The sequence below is a fragment of the Phoca vitulina genome, unplaced genomic scaffold, assembly GCF_004348235.1.
Source record: "Phoca vitulina isolate PV1807 unplaced genomic scaffold, GSC_HSeal_1.0 scaffold10, whole genome shotgun sequence".
In the NCBI taxonomy this organism is placed as follows: Eukaryota; Metazoa; Chordata; class Mammalia; order Carnivora; family Phocidae; genus Phoca; species Phoca vitulina.
Window position 1 is genome coordinate 40081724 of NW_022589713.1, and position 20272 is coordinate 40101995.

Here is a 20272-nt window from a genome sequence, read left to right on the forward strand (position 1 = left end):
AGCAAAAAGAGTTTAGTACAACACTGCTAAAAAGAAATATAATGCAAGCCACAGATAAAGCCACCTGTGTGATTTTATCTTTTCTAGTAGTAGATGCCATAATGCACTTATAAAATAATAACAGTAGTTAACATCCATTGGATATTTACAATGGATCAGGTACTGAGCTAGGGACCTTCTACAAATTACTTCATTTAAGCCTCATAATAACCCTATGAGGAAAATATCTTTATTAACTCCATTTAACAAGTAGAGTAACTGAGGCCAGAAAGATTAAGAAAATGCCCAAATCAGACAGCTAATATGGTAGAAGCAGAATTCAAAGCCAGATACCCTGAGTTCAGACATCATGTTGATAATTACCACATTCTACCTTTTTTTTCAAAAAAAGGCAAACAAGAAGATACTGCTTCTCGTGTCTCATCAACCATACTAAATTATTTGGACATATATTTTGTACTCCTAAAGCAATAAGCAATTATCTTGGAACTATGCATTAAACTGCAATGTGCTGCAATTTAATATATAGTTTTAAAACCAATTTGCTCAAGTATTGACTTCAGAATTTTAAATGTATTCCATTTAACCAGCAATTTAAATGAAAATTTAAATAAATGCTCTAAATGGGTGCTTCATTTGCATGATCTGTTGATTAACTCTGATATGAAACTCATTTGTGCCCAGGGTTCTTCTTCCTAGCCTAGGCCTTTGGCAGATCATTTTCTAGATGACTAGAGGACAGTAACTCTCAGCTCCTTACCACCTCAACACACATGTTGTGACATTCACATGAGGCCAACCTCAAATGCAGGAAATCTTACTTATCAAAACTCTTTTATTGAGTCTATTACATGTGATTATAAAGAATATACTGAGAAGCTGCTTAGAATGGCAGTAAGACCTTTCCAAGAAGCATCTTAAGATAAAAAGAGATGGCCTAAACTGCCTTCTATGGAGGGAGGACTTGGTCACTTGCAGGGCAAATGCACTGCTGAGTGGAGTATGCAAATTTAGGGACAGAGATGAACTGCTCAATGAAGTATGAAAGAAGGTGAGGCTGCCACCAGCATCTTCCTTCTCAACCTTTGTGCTACACAGAATCAGCCTCAACCCCATATAAAATCAGAGCAAATATTCTAAAAATTTTAACCTACCGGGGAGCCAACATAGTCACATAAACTACATTAGAGATGGTATCCTTGATCTATGGTCAAAGTGGTTGCTCTGGGGCATACCCACACGTCTCATTGCTACTCTGATGTTGATAAATGAAGTACTCACAGAACACTGCATAACAGATCATAAAGACATTGGCATGGGTTAGTCCACAGCTGAGATCCACTGAGGTATGAGTTTGGATCCATCTAGAATATGGGCCAAGGTTGGTTTGGGGCCAATTTTGTGTAGGAACATGGGATCTTAGAGCTTGACAATCACTTACAGATAATTTAGCAAATGTCTTCATTTTGAATTTGAGAAAACTGGGATTTAGTAGCACACAGATTGTTTGATGGTCATGTACCCCCTTCTATTGGTCTACCAGAGCCTCTAAGAGCTGTCCATACTTCATCCTTCATAAGCATCTGGAACTTATATGATTGCATTCATATAATACTCATGTAATAGTAGCTAGCATTTATCTAGCACTTACAATGTGCCAGGTTTTTGGTAAGTCCTTTACAAATAATAGTATATTTATCCCACACAGCAACCCTGGGAAGATACAAACAACTAAAACTCACTCTGGTTAAGTTAAGCATAAAAATTATTTATTGGGAAGATGTATCAGTTAGCTATAGTTGTGTAACAAATGACCCCAAAACGTAGTAGTTTAAAACAACAATGATACATGGTTTCTCATGATTCTGTGGTTTGGCTGGGGGATTCTGCTTGTCTTTCCTGGGCTCACTCACACAACTGCATCAGCTTGTGCATTGGCTGGGAGCTGAGCTCATCTGGAAAGACTGGGATAGCTAGACCTCGCTCTCCACATAGGGTTTCATTTTCAAAGGGATTAGACTGATTCTTCCTCACAAGGTGACAGCAGGTTTGAAGACAATGAAGGTAAAAGCTGCAAAGCCTCTTGAGGCCTTGGATTGTATGTCACGTAACGTCACCTCTGTCATACTCTGTTGATCAAAGCAAGTCACAAGAACAATTGGATTCAAAGACACTTTTTTAAAAAGCCCACTTCTTGAAGACTGAAGGCAATGTCACATTGCAAAGTAGTATGCATACTAGGAAGGAATAAAGGACTCTGAAGCCATTTTTTCTAATCTACTAGAGTCCACCCTCTTACCAAAAATTATTCATATTCCTTTTACCCACAAAATATGCTTATTCCCATCCCCAACCCCCCCAAATCTCATCCTGTTATAGAAACAGGCTTGTAGTCCAGGATCACATGATTTGTATCAGGTCTATTAAGCATACAAGGCTGTTCAGTTGCAACTGCTCTAGGTTCAGGGACCCGTAAACTAAAAAAAAATATCAGACACCACACTCAATATAAAATAGTGGGAAGGACAAGATTATTGCCATAGATACTCCCAGGAAAGAACAGAAGGCACCGGGCCAGTCACTGGTCCATAGCAGTTCTGAATTCTAGCCAAGGACATATTACACATATTGAATGGGGTCTGCTTCTGCCCTCTGGGATGATTTCCTAATCTATTATTCTCTGTGACTCTTGGATCTGCACTCAGACAGAAGGGAAGCAGCGGCCCAGCCTCTCTGACAGTCTTTGATATCAAATGCAGTGATGAGTAGTTGCAGACGTGCCAGCACATATTGGCTTGTCCTGATCTCTTCTCTCATCTGAACGCATGGTTCTTGATTCTCAGAGATGAAAGCTACACAGAGAAATGGCTTTCTTTCTCCAGCTCTGCTCATGATCACACTTTGGCACCTGTACCTGTCTGCATTTCCAGATTCTTCTATAATCTCCAACTCACCCATTCTTGCCAGTGCTTCAAGAGAGCTAGTTAGTAACTTTTCTCTGTCTCCAATTCCTCTTTATGGAATTTTCCTTCCTCAGCCTCTCCCACAATTATATAAGGTTTAATTTCTATAATAAGTAACTTATTCCAGAGTACTCCTTACATACAATATGTTATTGCATTTCATCTTCACCACAGCTGTACAATTTATATACATACCCATTTTACAGATGAGGACACTGAGGCCCACAGAAGTTAGGTAACTTTCCCATAGCTACACAGCCAAAAGGTGTCAGAGCTCAGATTTGAACTCTGGTCTATATGATTCCTGAGCCTATGCATGTAAATCCTATTCTGCATCTACTGGGAGAAGAGGTTGGTGTGCTAGTAAGCTGGTTTCTGATTGGTAGCACTTGTCTATTTTTATGGTGTAAAAACTCCCAATGGGCTAATTTCAAGATACTAACAGTTAATAATTGGCTTACAACATTTCTAAATATTTAACACTCTTGTGAGCTGGTATGAAGTGGTTTTGGCACACCACAGGATAAGGAGTTAGGAAAACAAAAGTCCTTCAATAAGGAAATGTAATAATAGTTAACAAAAATGGCGTAGAGCTGTTCTTCACGTGTGTATCTGTGCTCAAGCCATCTGATTTCCAAGTCAATCATCTTCATCTCTTTGTCTGCAGCCTTTCTATTTTGGCAAAACCTGCTCTGCCCACTTACATGGCAAGTCTGAAGTTCTGAAAAATTAATACTCATTATCTCAGCATCCTTCAACCAATCACTGATAGAAATTAATGTAAAAATATCCAGCTCTTTTGTTTTTCATATGGGATAACTCTGAGGTGTGTATTCTTCACAGAATTAAGCTTCAATTACCCACAGTGATACCTTGCTTAGAGTGTAAGTAACTACTTACACTCTAATCCTTGACTTAAGGTCTGCTTCTGGAAAACTCAAATCAAGACAAGTGATTACCATTTTTTGAATGCCTGTGGCCCAGACAGACACTGTACTAGACACCTATATGTTTTTATGCAACTCTTTATGACATCTTATGCAACAAGTATCATTCCCAATTCTACAAATATGAAAATGAGGATCAGAGAAGTTAATTAACTTTGTGGAGGTCACATAGCTGGTATAGTAAATAGCAGAGCTGATATTCAAACTATGACTGATTGCAGTGTCTCTTGTCTTTTCACTAAACCATACTGCCTCTCTCACCGGAGAGACTGGACGAGCACATGTGAAACAATAAAGGAACAATTAACTGCTAAACTGACATATTGTATTGAACGCTTTTGGGCAAAACTGTCATCATATGTATGTTCCACAATTACTTTCTGAGATTCTCTTTTGTTGTGCCATCAACTTGAAAAATAAGGCCACGGACAAGTATTAGGAAATTCAATTTTTCATAGATTTTCTCTCTCCTCTATCTCTGCTTCACACAAATTAGGTACTGAAATAAAACTGAGCTGATGGCATAACAGAATATACCATGATGAAAATGCATATGAAGAAAATATGTTCCCTGGATGTATTTTTCGGCCTGCATAGCATTTGAAAGAATGGATAAGATATGTCATAAAATACCAACTAAGTCTCTATTGATTTTGAAAGTCGATGTAGAACATTAGGAGATCAAACAACACAATATCCAGAGTGCTGAACTGGGAATAGTCTTACCAGCAAGAAACTCAAACAAAAGGAGGACTTAGCAACATATTTAATAGGCAAAAACTGGAGTGTGGAAATTTAAAATTTGTCAATGCCGCAGGTAAATCACCAAAACAGATTTTAATATTTAACAATGGCTTGCTGACATCAAGTAACTTAGACAGTTGCTCTGTAATATTTCCCATTAAAAAGCTCCTGAGTGCTAAAATTCTTAGCACTGTGCCTCAGAAGCTGGTGGAAACAAATGTTAAAATTTAACTCTGATTTAACAGTATCTTACAGTGTTGATTTCTTACTTATAATTATCTGCTCTGACAATATGCACAGAAAGAACGTTGTGGAATTTGGGATGGGGGAGTTCTAGGCCCAACTCTAGCCCTACATAGTTCTGTGACTTCAAGTAGTACTTTGGTTAAATGATGCTGTCAGTTAAATGATGCTCTACAAGATGCCTTGCCACTCTACCTGTCAATGATTCTAGGGCTAAAGCCATTTTTCACTTAAAATTCTATTCATGTAATGAGCACAGATCACATCCCAGCATTTCTAAAAGAGGTCCTCATCAATGGTCTGCACAACTGTGAATTCCTAAAATGTTTCAGGACCGCCATGGTGGTGGTTCATGGGAGGAAATGATGAAGAAGGTGGTCTTTAGGGCCCTGAGGACTACTTCAGGCACAGCAAAGCTGTTTTATGGCAAAAACCTCTCTATATTATTTTGCCTATAAGAGATTGTAGGCATGAATGAATGAAGTAATACTTTAGCTTCAAATTACAATGTGACTTGACTGACACTTGATACCCATTACTTTTCCCCCTTTAAAAAACAAATAACTTTTCTGCTAAGCCTCACTTACCATGGGAGCTTCATCAGCAGACCTGAGGCCCAGCTTTGTGCCTATTTACCCGTGGCAACTGCACTCCCCAAAGACACCGCCAGGTGTCAATGGCAGTGGCTGAAGCAGCCACTTCTATTTGTTTCAAGCTTGTTTGTGGCATCATTACCTTTATGACACACAGCTATACCAAGAAAATGTAAGTATTTTTATTTTGGTCTCTAATTAATCTTGTCGTCCCCATGAGGCCCCATTGCTGGAAAGAGTAACAAAATTTACCTTACTTAGTGCAATCTGATTAAAATTTGGTCAAATATAATAAATTAAACAGTCTCTTTAGACAATGCTCAGTTTTACTATGTAAAAATGCTTGATCTCCTAAATGTCCATTTCCCCTTCTCCTAATACTCTTCTTGATGGCTTCGAGGTACATGGGTAGAAAAGCAAGTGACTCAACTTCAAGATGGTGGGAAGAGTGGTAGAGTCCTTGGATCAGCACTGGCACCTTTGTCTCTGGGCAATCTCACTTTCTACATCCTTTCCCACCTAGCCATCATGGCTGAGGCATATTCATGGTCTCTTCCCCCTCACCTTGGTCAGATACTAGGGGTGTTCCATGATGACCTCACCTTGGCTATTGATAATGGTATAGACCCTCCGGGCTGATGCCACATCCTTCATCACCACCCCAATAGAGCAGGTCCAGCCCATGATTTCTGCCTTCGTCTTCATCAGAGACGGACCCTTAAGAGGATCAAGGGTACTTGATCCAACCACCTTCCTGAGAAAGAGCCACCTCCACACCTTAAAAGGCTAAATCCAGCTTCTCCCTCCTCATCCAACTTCAGTGAGCCATCCCTTTTGCTTTGAAGAGATTGCAAGGTGGCCTCCTTCAAGAGAAGCTGGTAAAGATCTCTGTTGTTGCCTTCAGTGTTTTGATAAACTTACCATATAAATGATCTATGCCCCTCCCTGCCCATGGGCTTTGATCCCAAGTAATGAGAAATAGATACCATGTCTTTCAACACTTGCCTCCCTTGCTTCGCTCTCTTTTTCCCTCCCCAATATCACCCCATGACAGGAATGGAGATTTTTCATTGACTTTTCTTACATTAAATATTCCCCTTTTCATCCTAGCTTTAAAGGTGCACAAAGGTTATCTTCTCTTTACTATGAACAAACTCCATGATTTTATCTTCCAGGCCTAGTAGGTCATATTAAAGGAGAAATACAAGAATTTAGAGAGCCCTGTCTCAAGGCAATAACCTGACTTTTTCCTTTGAAATTCTCATTTTGACCACTGGAATCTAACTAGTAATTATCTTTCTCTTTGCATTCTACCTGTAAGGATCATCATTCCTCTTAAGCAGATAGCTTTTTGCAGAGAAGAGCAGATACTCAGACATAGCAGGAAAAAAGCATGGTAATATATTTTTTGAAATACCATGTGCATGAAATGCTCTAAAATTGGATTGTGCTGCGAGTTGCACCGCTCTGTAAATTTGCTAAAAATTGAATTGCACATTCAAACAGGTGCATTTTATGATATGTAAATCATACCTCAATAAAGCTCTTAAAAACTCATGTGCAGTATAAAAGAGTGAGCACAGTTGCTCAGCCTCCTGTAGGCTGTGCTATGGCCCTCTTAGTGGAACTGCCGATGAGAGCAGTAGAAACAGAGGAAGCAAGAAGATCACGTGCAGGCACTGTCCTCTCCGTAAGGGTTAGGGAGCAATCATACTCCCAGTACAGTTCAGTGAGTAGAAAGCTGTAATTTTCCTTTAAACTGGGACTTACTTGCCAAATCTGTTTACATGGGTATCTCTCCAGCAATAGAATGTTATCAGTTTCTTTAAATCGTGAGCATGAACTGTAATTATGCATGCATGTGTTTACATAAAAATATTTTTTCACTGGCATACACTCTCTATGGAAGCTTCTTCTCTGGCAACATCAAATATCGAGAACGTACATAAAAATACACAAGAATGCAAAATAAATAAATAGAACAATGTTAGTGTAATAGACACCTGTGCACTCTACTTACATAGACCTATTCACATGTCATTCAGAGGCGATCTACCTTACATCAGCTACAATTCCAACCTTTTGTGGGCTAGAAAACCAAGAATATGAGACAGTAACCAAGCTTGTTAAGAGCAATAAATTGGAGGAAGTGTGGCAAATGGTGACTAAAGATATTATTAGGATTTATGAGAAGAAAATCATAACAGCTGACATTCATGGGAGACCATGATGAAGGAGACAGAAACAGTATAAAAGAAGCTACAAGAATTCAAAAGAGCAATCTGCCCATCATTCAATGAAGGGACAAATAGCTGGATACATCTCAACTCCTAGAAACGTTATATTATTCAGTGCTAACAATGGCAATGCCAAGATACACAAAAGAGGGTTAAACTTGTTGAGTGAGGCAAGTAGGTTTTACAATTATTTTACAAATTATTCTATTCCTAAAAGCCCGTTTTGCTTATTTTTAAATTAAGTATTCTTATTTTATTGTGGTAAAAAAACACATAAGATAAAATTTATCATTTTAACTATTTTTAAGTGTATAGTTCACTATGTTGAAGTATATTCACATTGTTGTGAAACAGATCTCCAGGACTTTTTTATCTTGTCAAACCGAAACTCTATAATCACTAAATACTTTCCCTTCTCCGTTATTCTCCCACCCCTGGTAACCACCATTCTACTTTATGTTTCTATGAATTTGATTGCTTTAGTTACCTCATTTAAGTGGATCATACAATATTTGATCATACAATTTGATGTCTGGCTTATTTCATTTAACATAATGTCCTCAAGGCTCATCCATGGGGTAGCGTGTGATGGGATTTCTGTCCTTTTTAAGGCTGAATAATACATCCATTGTATATATAAACCACATTTTGTTTATCTACTCATCCAATGATGGACATTTGGGGGCTATTGTGAATAGTGCTGCTATGAACATGGATATGCAAATATCTTTTCAAGACCTGTTTTCAATTCTTTTGGATACTTATCCAGAAGTGGGATTTCTGGATAATACAGTAGTTCTATTTTTTTTTTTTTTAAGTAGGCTTCATGCCCAGTATGGACCCCAATGTGGGGCTTGACCTCACGACCCTGAGATCAAGACCTGACCTGAAATCAAGAGTCAGATGCTTAACACTGAGCCACCCAGGTGCCCCCTATTTTTAATTTTTTGAGGAAACCTCTATACTGTTTTTCATAGCAGTTGCACCATTTCACAAGCCCACCAATCATCTACAAGAGTTCCAATTTCTCCACATCCTCTTCAACACTTCTTATTTTCTGTTTGTTTTTTTAGTAGTAGTCATCCTAGTGAGTGTGAGGGTCAGTGATGTTGAGCACCTTTTCATATATTGTTGAGTCATTTGTGTATCATCTTTGAAGAAATATTTGTTCAAGTCTTTTGCCTAATTTTTAATGGGGTTATTTGATTTTTTGTAATTGACTGTAGGAATTCTTTATATAGTGTGAATATTAACTCCTTATCAGATATATGATTTGCAAATATTTTCTCCCACTTCACAGGTTGCTTTTTCATTCTGTTGGTTGTGTCCTTTGATACACAAAAGCTTTCTAGATTGATAAAGTCTCAGGTGTCTATTTTTGGTCTTGTCTCCTATGCTTTTTGTGTCATACCCAAGAAGCTATTGCCAAATCAAATGTCATGAAGATTTCCCCTGTCTTCTCCTAGGAATTTTATAGTTTGGGGTCTTAAGTTTAGGCCTTTAATCCACTTTTCAGTTATTTTGTATATTGTGTAAAATAAGGGTCCAACTTTATTCTTTCACATGTGGATATCCAGTTTTCTCAACACCATTTGTTAAAGAGACTGTCCTTTCCCCACTGAGTGGTCTTACGTTGGAAATCATTTGACCACATACATGAAGGTTTATCTCTTGACTCTCAATTCTATTCCATTGGTCTATTTATCTGTCTTTATGCCAGTATCACACTTTCAATTATTGTAGCTTTGCAATATGTTTTGGAATCAGGAAGTGTGAGTCCTCCAAGTGTGTTATTTTTCAAAATTGTTTTGGCTATTTAGGGTCCCTTGAGATTCCATATGAATTCTAAGGTGAAATTTTCTATTTCTGCAGAAAATGCTCTTGGAATTTTGATAAGGATTGTACTGAATCTTAGTTCACTTTAGGTGGTATAGACGTCTTAACCATATTAAATCTTCCAATCAATGAACATGAGATGTCTTTTCATTTATTTGTGTCTTCTTTAATTTCTTTCAGTAATGTTTGCAGTTTTCAGTGTAGAAACTTCTTATCTCCCTGGTTAGATTATCTGTAAGTATTCTTTTTGATGCTATTATAAATCTTAAAACTTTTTTTTTTATATACAAACTTTAAGTGTATACCTTTTAAAGAGATTATCAATGAGACAGCCAGAGGTAGAATAGACAGCTGGTATCTTGTTGGTCTAAATCCTTCAACTCTAAATATCCTATTTGCTCACCCAAATCCACATGGTTTCAAGTCTTAGTCTACAAAATCTAGCCATTCCACCACCAATAAGCAGCAGGAAATGAACAGCAAAGATGCATTCCATGGTGTCCTCTTGAGTCTATGGACCAACACTTGTTGGGACTCAATCCCTAGCTGAAAGGGCCCCTACCACAGAAGCCACAGTCTAGACAACTTTAAGTAAAGTATTTAAACCACATCTGGGAACTTGCAATGAAGCACAGCTAAAGCAGGAAAATTCCTGCTCTACAATAACTCCATTGCATGAGAATTTTGTGCTGTATTATTCACAAAACGAGTGTCAGGTGAAGCCCCACCTTGGAGGTCTCTGTGATTCATTTTGTGTCCAAATCTGCAACTTCTTTTGAAGGGATGGTCCTTAAAGGCTTGATGGCAAAGGAAGCAGACCAACTACAGCTCCCTAAATCCACCAGAGAAAGGCTCTGTCCTTGCACAGACCCAGGAAAATGTTGAGCTAATCCATCATAATTTAATCAGTAGCAAAAACAAAAATAAGGAATTAATATCCAAAATATATAAAGAACTATACTACAACAACAAAAAACAAACAACCCAATTAAAAATATGCAAAGGGGGGGCGCCTGGGTGGCTCAGTCGTTAAGGGTCTACCTTCAGCTTAGGTCATGATCCCAGGGTCCTGGGATCGAGTCCCGCATCGGGCTCCCTGCTGGGCGGGGAGCCTGCTTCTCCTTCTCCCACCCCTGCTGCTTGTGTTCCTTCTTTCGCTGTATCTCTCTCTGTCAAATAAATAAATAAAATCTTAAAAAAAAAAAAAACCCCTATCTCTCGTGCCATATTTTTCTATTGTATTCTCTATGTGTGCTGTTTTAGTTCTGTGTAGGAAGACTATTAAAAATCACTGTCCCCCACAAAAAAAAAAATAGGCCACTGTCCCTTTTTCAATTACTCTATTAGAAGTGATAGAGGTCAAAGGTCTCCTTCCTCCTTCCTCGTATTACAATGCATTTGCTATTTGCTTTGAAGGTTCTATTTAAGCTAAATCTTCTTTTAAAACATACTCCCCATAGAGTTCCATGCGTATTTAGCCATATATTCAATGTGGTAAATATTTATTGAGGGAGGAATGTAGGACATACTCATCTTCAATGTACCAGGTACTTTACATACATTCTCACAAAACCCTTGAGGTTAGTAGTGTTATTTGCTATCACTTCCATTGTACCGGAGAGGGAACTGATGCTCAGAAAGGGACCTCACCGTTATTAGAGTCAGAAACTGAGCTTTGGTCTATAAAAAGCAAAGTTCAAACCCTGTCCTTCCCCAGCACTGCCTTAACCAAGTGTAAATTGGTCAGGATGACCATTTGTCAAAAAAATAAATATTTCTTATCACTGGATTTTCAAGAATTGGTAATCCTGATGCACTCCTATGCAAATTTTCATCTCTATATCATTCCTTAAAATATTTTTAATCCTTTTCTAGATTTGTAAGATTCTCTCTCTCGTATTTGAAATAATTAGTAAATGAGAACATCAATTTTCAATCAACTTATTATAATGCTTAATGAAATTAATGTAAGAATTGAGGGCTCAATATGAGAAACTCAATAAAATCCTTTATTGCCTAATACATGAAATGATATCATGGTTGTTTCTAGAAGTCAAGGATTAAACTAAGAAATGTAACTTAACCAAGAGAACGTAGAAGGAGGAAGGGCTGAGGTGGTATAAAGGAGCTCAAAAGAAGGTGATCTTCAAGGGAAACATTGAACTGTGAGCACAAAAGCAGCAAAATCCAGATCGTGGAGCGTTCTATAGGCCAAATAACCCAGGCTCTTTAACAGATAAATTATAAGAATAGAAAAGGACAAGAGGGTAAATCTATAAATTAAAAGACATATCACAGTTTCTTCTTAATGGATAACACTAAATTGCTATGTCTAGGAATGCATAATTAGATGGTTCAAATATTACAAAAATGCAAGAAAGTAATTACTACCCAAGTCAGTCAGGGTAGTGATCACTTATGGGGGAGGGAAGAGCCTACGGTTGAAAGGCGGCACATAGGACATGTGCCCCCAAGATGATAGCAAATTTATATTTATATTATATTTCTTCACCTGTGTGGTGCTTGCAAGGCTACAAAATAATAGCCAGATGTTTTACATAATCAATCCCTCATAATCCAAAAAGAAGTTTAATGAACACAGAACCAGTCACCATGGAGATCTGGTCTCTCAGTGATCATGAAGCTCAAGGTGAAAGGAAAATGGGGAGAGGAGAGAAAGGGACTGTGTCAGAATCCATGAGTGGGTCAGGAACAAATTTAATGCGGAGAGATTCTATTTTTGTGATATAATTTTCTTTGAGGTGTTTTCCCATTTCCATATCCATTCTCCCACAGTGCCATGGAACAAGGGTAGCACCCTCGAATCAAGAGACTCAGACTTCTAGAGAAGGAGTATGGCACGGCTAACTAGCCAGGAGGGGATGGGGTCACAGGGGCACTCAGTGAGGTTACCAGAGTGTTGATGAGGGAAAATCTCAAAAAAATGAGATCAGGATTTCCTTCAGAACCAAAAGGGAATTCCCCATTTGGAAGAGAAAGGTGGTGCTGTTGGCAGACCCTGGAAAAAGAGGCCCAAGATCCCACTTCTCAGTTAGAAAACTGAAGAAACGAGAAATTAAAAAGAAAACAATGTTGTGATGTTCCCAGGGATGGTGTTGAAGCAACATTATAATTTCTGCAAAGTATATAAATATATCAGATTAAAGGTTACTCATTTACCCTTTCATTCCCAAAGAATGGTGATTTTTAAAAAGGGCAGGGGAGGGGTGGAGTTTGGGGAGGGGAGGGCTACCCCACTTTACAAAGGTTCACAAAGGTTCACAAAGGTTCACAAAGGTTCTTGTTCCTGGAGCTAACTCTGCAAACAAAAGATAAACAAAAGATACTCAACTTCCATGCACTTGAAAGCACTTCAAGTATATATGCAAAACAATTAGGGAACACTTACAAATTAGGTATTCATGAACTGTCATAACATCTTTATATAATAAAGCAGGGAAAGCCAAGGGCAGAGGGGATATCAAAAGTTAGCTTAACTATGATTTGCAACAAAGGAGTGTATTGACATGACAACATGTTGGAAAATTAGTATCTTTTGTCACTGTCTTTGAGTCATAAGGAGGGCACTAAACAAATTACTGAAAAATTTTGTTCCTGGATATCATAGTTTCAATTTCATTGAAATATACCAGACTTATAACAGTATTTTAAGGTCTCCTTTTCAAGAGAAGAAATACCTGCAACCCTCCCCCATTAAAACTTGAAATTTGCTTCCATTTTAAAAGTGTTTCAGTAAGAATCAAAGCTGAATAAAATAGAAAGAATGAATTTGCAGGTTGATTTATGTGGAATGTTTGTGGGTTTGTGTTATTATTTCAAACCACAAGGGGAAATATTATTTGAGTCCAAAGAACTCTTAATTTTTAATGGAATTAAAATTTCATCTGATGTAATCAATTGCCTAAACTTCTCTTGGATGTACTATGGCAAGATCATAAACTGTACACAAGCATGAATAATTCTGTACCCGCAACAAAGTTCCCTAGTATAGGTTTGTAACAGATAGCCAACAAGAATTTGTTTAACACAGGCAAATCATTTAACATACTCATCAAATGTCACCTTGCTCAATCTGGTCACACATACTTAGAAATTTACTAAGTCTGACAGATATATATCCTATATCCCACCTTTTAGGGTGTCATAGCCAACATTTGGCACAATTAGTTGTGATCAGACATGTTATCGCCTTATCACCTGCTCAAGGATGACCAGACACACAGCCTAAGCCTTCTGGTATTCTCTGGAATTAAAATTTAAGGTTAAACTTTGCTCTTCACTATTCAAACATGGCAATTATTGAAGTCCTCACAAGACGTGTCCAGTTACAAGGATGCATGTTTGATTTAGGAAGAATAGATACTTTTTTTTAAGTTCCTATCAGAGTTCCAAAGGGTGTGTGGCTTTGAAACAAGAATTAGGCTTAAAAACAAAAAACCAAACAAACAAAACAGTGCAGGGCTCAGGTAGTCAGAATTATCCTGCTCACCCTTGCCTCCCATAAAGAAGCCTGCCATATTATTAGGAATTCTTTAAATCAACAGTCTACTTTATACTTCTCAGTCAGTTCTCAAATAGCCAGATGTCTTAAATGACAGTGTGTGCTGACCCTAGAAACGCAAAAGTAATAGTTTTGCAAAAAGCTCCTGCAGTTTAAAAGCTAGTTGTTTTTTTTTAATACCATATAATGAAACAATAATAATGCAACTTGAAAAAAAATTTTTTGAATAGGATCCGGGGCAATTATGCTGGAACTTTTGGGGGACAATAAAAGGAACAAACGAAAAATGTTTCTTGTAGTACAATGGTTCTTGTCTTGCCAACTACTCTGCAAAATTCCCCACCCTGAAAATGATCCGCAGGGAACGCAAGCCAGGGTACCTGACGCACCTGTTGAGCCCAAGCCCCCAGAGAGCTCCGACTTAACACAGCTTCATTAAGTCGTGTTCAGTACAATTCGAAAGGGTATTGATGCAAAGAGGAGTTATTCCTGGAGGAGGGCTCCTCCTAAAAGGTCAACAACTAACTAGTTCGTGAAAATGCCTAAATAGCAATAGTAATGACCTTTCAAAGCAGGGCTCTTCACCGGCGAGGGCAGGTAAGGGGTGAGCTTTTTGTGAAACCCTTGGCAAACATCCAAACGTTTATGGATGGGTGAGTTTTCACGGAAACAACGTTCACAGTATTGCATCACACGTTCAAAGCCATCTAAGACCCTCCCTCGCTAAAGCTGGTAATCATGATATGACAGTAGAACTAAATGACATCCGCGTTATAAAATCAGTCTGGGGAATTCTGCTGCTCAACACTTTCTTTAAACAACTAACATCCAGTCCCCCACCTGCAGGCTCCCATCCTAAGTACTTCAGGGCATCACTCTCTCTGTAAGATCAGGGTAGCCTCTTTTAACGCCTGTTGGTAGAGTAGCAGGGTGGAGGTGGGAGGGGTGGTGCTGTGCTTGTCCCAAAGTAGAAGCAAAATCTGCTTTCTTTCAGGGAAGGCACTTCCACCGGGTCTAGGGATCCCCGCAGCAGCGCGCCAAGCAGTAAAACCCCGACATGCACTTCATTTAACAAACCTGCACAATGCCCATTCCTGTGCAAGCGCGCTTCATAAAAGTTAACTTGTTTAATTCTAAAAATAAGCCCCAAAGGTGCAGAAAGGGATGCAAAAAATCCACGACGATGCAGACTTCCTACCCACCCCAGCCGCCTTACAGAGAAATAACCCTCCGCCTCGTTTCCCCCAGGTCAACCATTTTCCGTGAGAGAAAAAAACCCGCGTGGGGAGCGATTAAGGGCTAAAATCGCAGCCGCGCGGAGGCCAGTCGTTACCGTTCAGCGGGCACTCGCGGTCCGGGTGGCTGCTCATCGCTGCTCCCCGACTCCGGGCTGTCCCCCGAGCGGCTCCTTCGGTCTAGGCGGCGGCTGCAGTTGCTGAGGCAGCGCCCCCCTTGGGGCCCCGCAGGTGTGCCCGGCAGCAGCTGGGCGCGCGCCACTGCAGTGGGAGAGCCAAGGACACACGCCTGGCGCTCCTTTCACTTTGCAACCCGAGGCTCCAGCGCCAGTCTCCTGCAGCCCAAGGCTCTTTATTAATACTTGGCGTGCAGCTGGCTGCATGCCATCGATTTGACCCACGGCCAGGGTTCCTTTGACCTCGCTGGGAAGGGGTGGGAACAGTGTGTGGGAGCGTAGGTGATTTGACTGGGTGGGAGGCGGCAGAGAACACCCCCAGCAGCTCTCCCCGGCAGGGCAGGTGAGTGAGCCTCGGCCTGTGACTTTCCCAGAGTCCAGCGTTTTGGAGTAACTACCTCGCGGCATCCGATCTGGCCCCAGAAGCCCTCAGCTAAATATGATGCCTGCTCCAGGCCACCAGCTCAGGGAACCTATTTTGGGGCCGCTGCGGTGAGCAGGATCCGCTACCCATTCATTCAGTACCGCCTTGACATTTCAGAGTTCTACAGGCGAATCCCTGTTCCCCTATCCGATTTCAGCCTCTCTTGCCTCTGCAAAATTCCAGCTTGGAGAAGGGAAAGGCAGGGGGCTAGTGAGCAAAAGGAGGTGGTGAATTAGAAAGGCCCAATATTTATTTGGTGTTCAGACTAAAACGTTCTCAACACTGTATTTCTTCCAGCAAGCCCATGGAAGTTGGGTTGCAACCATGTTCCTATTGTAAATTTAAATTTAATCAGCGAATGCTGCTTTTTTATCGTTCCTCTAACAAGCTTTATGTTTAAAGTTAAATTCCCTTGGGAGCTTTTAAGTTAGGCTGTTGGTATGATAGGAGCAATCAGTTAATGCCATTTCAAAGCACGTTTATGACAACTACATTAGGGAACTGCATTTGTAATCTAGCTCTCTCAACGGGCTTAAAAAAAATTCCTGGTTTATTTTTGCACAGAGCCTAGTATGGCTCCTTAGCAGGTGAATTCTTTCCTCTGCTTTCCTGGTATAGTTTAACTTTTCCTCCTTTCCTAACATAGTTTACGGCCCTATCAGTGAAGACAGGGCAGACTTTTGCTCTCAGGTAAGAACTGATTATTCCTAATATACCTACAACTAGAGTTATTAAAAATAGTTAAGACCCTGCAGACAAATTTTATGAAGTTTCTGAGACCCCTTCTCCCAACTTACTCTCTTGTATCTGGTTTCAGCAGATAAAGGACTGAGATCTAGTGATGAAAACATAAATGAGAAATTCAGGAGTTCACCTGTGGTAACTCAATTTAAAAATTACTGAAAGAACTATATGCTCCAGCAAGTTTTTCTTTTTGCTTTTAGCATTATAATAAGTGAACCCTCTCTACTCCAGCTCAGAACAGTCACCAGTGTCCACAACTGCTAAATTATATATCTCTCTGTGGGAGACAAACCAGGACCAGCTGGGCCACAGTGGGTTGCAGAAATATCCATTTACACACCTGGACCAGGGAATGCTCCCACACTCTCCTCTCCCCTGCTCCCACCAGGGAATATACCATTCAGAATTTCTTAGACTGAAAACCAGAAATTGCTCTATGAATAGGCTTACCTGGCTTATCTCAACTCTCATATTTATTCTTATAACAAAGGCATTGTTATATTGTCATATTCAATGTTATGTCAATATTCAGTGTTATACTGTTATATTGTCATATTCTTTGGTTCTTTTATTCTTCAGTTACTGAGCACTTCTCCCTGTGCCAGTTACTAGTAATTTCAAGAAAAATCCTGCCCTCAGAATAATTTAGTGTAGGTAAGACAAGCTTAGAACCAGCTAAACTTTCTTAGATATTTTGTGTTCTTTGAAAGATATGGGGCATTAAGGAGCCACCACCAAGGAGATGGCTAATTCTACCTGAAGGATTAAGAAATGCTTCTAAGCAAAAGTGAGTATTTTCACTAGTGATAGTTGCTATCATCTTTAAACATGCACTGTGAACTAGGCACTCTGCTAAATGCTTTTCATACATTCCCTCCTATAATCCTTATAAGAATGGGAATTATTACTGTGCCCTTTTTACAGATGGACAAGTGGAGGCTCAGCTTAAGTAACTTGCCCACAGATACAGAGGTGAGGAGTTTCAGAACCATGATTGGAATGTAGCTTCTATGATTACAGAGCCTCTGCCCAATTTCTACACTGGATTGCATGAGTTAGCAAAAACTCTTTCCACAATCTGTAATAAGAGCTTTTCACCAAAACCTTTCAGAAAAAAAAAAGGGGGGGGGTCCTTAGAGAGTACAAAGATAGGTTAGTTGGTGTTGTAGGAACCAGACTGCGCCTAGGCAGTCAGGATTCCTCACAAAGAAGCTTCTACTTTTCACAACAAGGCAGGACACAAAAATGGCTCTTAAGAAAGAGCTTGGGAATCAGTGTCCCAGGGAAAATTGCTGTGAGAACAGCATTCATTAATTCATAAATCCATTCAACTTTTATTGAGCACTTACTTTGTGACACACACTTTCCTGGAAGTTGATTTCATCTCAACAACAGATTCTCCTAGGAATGTTCCAAGGAATTAGAAATTTACATTCAGAGAAAAGAAAAAGAAATATCTCTTCCATGCAAAGTTGGCCATCGGACCAATTTAGTCGAAGGCAAAAAACATGCCTTTTGCTGGACAGGGCATGAAAGAGAAGAAAGAACATCCTGAGGATCTGTTCCAATAAGAAAATTTCCAGCAGTCACACTTACCCAAGAAGGTCCACAAATTGCATTGGTCTAAAATTCTACTGGCATGCTCAACTCAGAGACAGTAAAATGTAATGATTAGGTATCTAGTCTTTGTTCTCAAACAAACACTGCTTTCAAATGCTGATTCATGTGCTACTGGTTCAATCCAGATCTGTCCAATGAATGAGTAACTCAGGCAAGTTACATAACTAGCTAGCCTAAGACTTCACATCCTGTAAAATGGACAAAAGAACGAACCCTATAGGATTTTTGCATGATTATCTATATATTGATAAAGGAGTGTTTTCAGATGCTTGTAGCAGAGACCAAATTAGCAGAAATTTAAATAAATTAGATTTTTTTTCTTCACTCAACATTAAGATAGTTGAGGTAGATGGTCTAGAGCTGGTACTGCAGCTCCGTGTTTTCGTCAGTGACCCAGCAGGCTTCTCATTTTTCGCTCCAGCATCCTTAATATAGGCTTTCAGCTTCAGGACTTCCTTATGGTGACAGAATGGCTGCCAGAACTCTGGACTCTGGATTGACTCATGTTTAAACAAGAGAAAGAAGGGGGAAAGGGCAAAAGTAGCACCTTGCCGCTGAGTCCGGTCCCTTAAAATAACTCTCTTGGAAGCCTTATCCAACAACTTCCATGTAAAATGCGGTAGATGGGCGCTCGTCAAGAGAAGTTGGTGTCCGTGTGTGTCCGTGTGTGTGTGTGTGTGTGTGTGTGTGTGTGTGTGTGTGTGTGTTAGGCACTTTAGAGGTTCTGTTGTTGAGGAAAAGGGAGAGAATGGATATTGGGTGGGCAGCCAGCAATCTCTGCCACAGTTAGAAAACATTTGACACAGTGCCTGATGCAAAGTAAATACCTACCCACCCACCCCCCAAAAAAGAGAGAAAGTAGCTATGTTAGAGAGTCAAGAAAACCACAGATAAATAGATAATAATAGGACTGGTCTAATTGTGTGTGCATTTGGGGGAGGGGAAAGGGGAAGAATTTGAGTCAAGAGAGTATTGTTTATAAAAGAACATTCATTCATGTTGTAAGTTCCAAGCAGAGCTCAGGAAACATCAATTAGATTATAAACAGTACACTTTGGTGCGGAAAAACTTGAGAAGGAACCCAAATTAGACACTTCACAGAAGAATTCTAGGCCAAGAGAAACAGTGTACAGCAATTCATAGAAACAAAAATGGAGAGGTGGGAGAGAAAAAAAATGAGCAAGGGATTTAACATTTATTGTTTTCAAGCAACCTAAATGGCATCTGGCTATCTTTAAAAAATTTTTATAAGCACCTGATTAGGAGGATACCAAGGGCACACAGACTTGAGGAGGTTGGAGGTTGGAAAATCAGATTTGGAAGTCAAGCAAGAACCAAGCTAGTTTGGGAAGTTCCGTAGCAAGCCCAGCAAGCATCCTTTTGCTTGGACAAGTCTGGCCAAGGATGTCCCCTCTCCCTGAAAGCCCCATTGCCACCATCAGACCCTACTTCAGGTACCCTGAGAGAGTACAGTTTCTTATTTTTGTATCACTTAATCCTATCAATCACGTGTGTGCACCTGATTGGTCTGCCTGGATCCAATGGTGGAGACTAATCTCCTTTCTTGGCTTCCCCAGGTGCTGAAGTGCCCCCACCATTACCATACTCAGTGAGAGGACCACCACACACATAAGAAGGAGGGATAGATGCAGGACAGCCAAAAAGAAAGATAAATACCAACTGCAGTGTCCAAATGAGCCAAGCTGTGCTGAGCACTTGGCACATCATCTTCACAGCAATCCTGAAAATCAATTATTACTACTTTCATTTTATCAATTTAAAATTAGTTTTTTGTCTAAGGCTACAATAGTAAGCAACAGAGCTGAGATTCAAACTCGTGGATTCCAAAAGCTCTTACTTTTTGCAACATGTGGCACAACTTCCATGTTTCATTTTATCTGGATTTGGCATTGTAAGAAGCATTTCCCTCCCTGAGTCTAGGGAGGGTCTGGGAGAGTGACATGGAGAAATTAAAAGCCATTTGACAT

At 39.7% G+C, this 20272-nt stretch overlaps 1 protein-coding gene across 2 annotated transcripts in view; it reads right to left on the reverse strand.

Moving 5' to 3' along the window:
• GADL1 (glutamate decarboxylase like 1) overlaps positions 1 to 15594 on the reverse strand; it is a 164427-nt gene extending 148833 nt beyond the window's left edge. For both annotated transcript variants that reach the window (XM_032408848.1, XM_032408847.1), the window contains exon 1: positions 15419 to 15594. In XM_032408848.1, the coding sequence (XP_032264739.1) occupies positions 15419 to 15455 (37 nt within the window). In that variant the 5' untranslated portion in view covers positions 15456 to 15594. The remainder of the gene's footprint in view (positions 1 to 15418) is intronic.
• Between the last annotated feature and the right edge of the window lie 4678 nt (positions 15595 to 20272).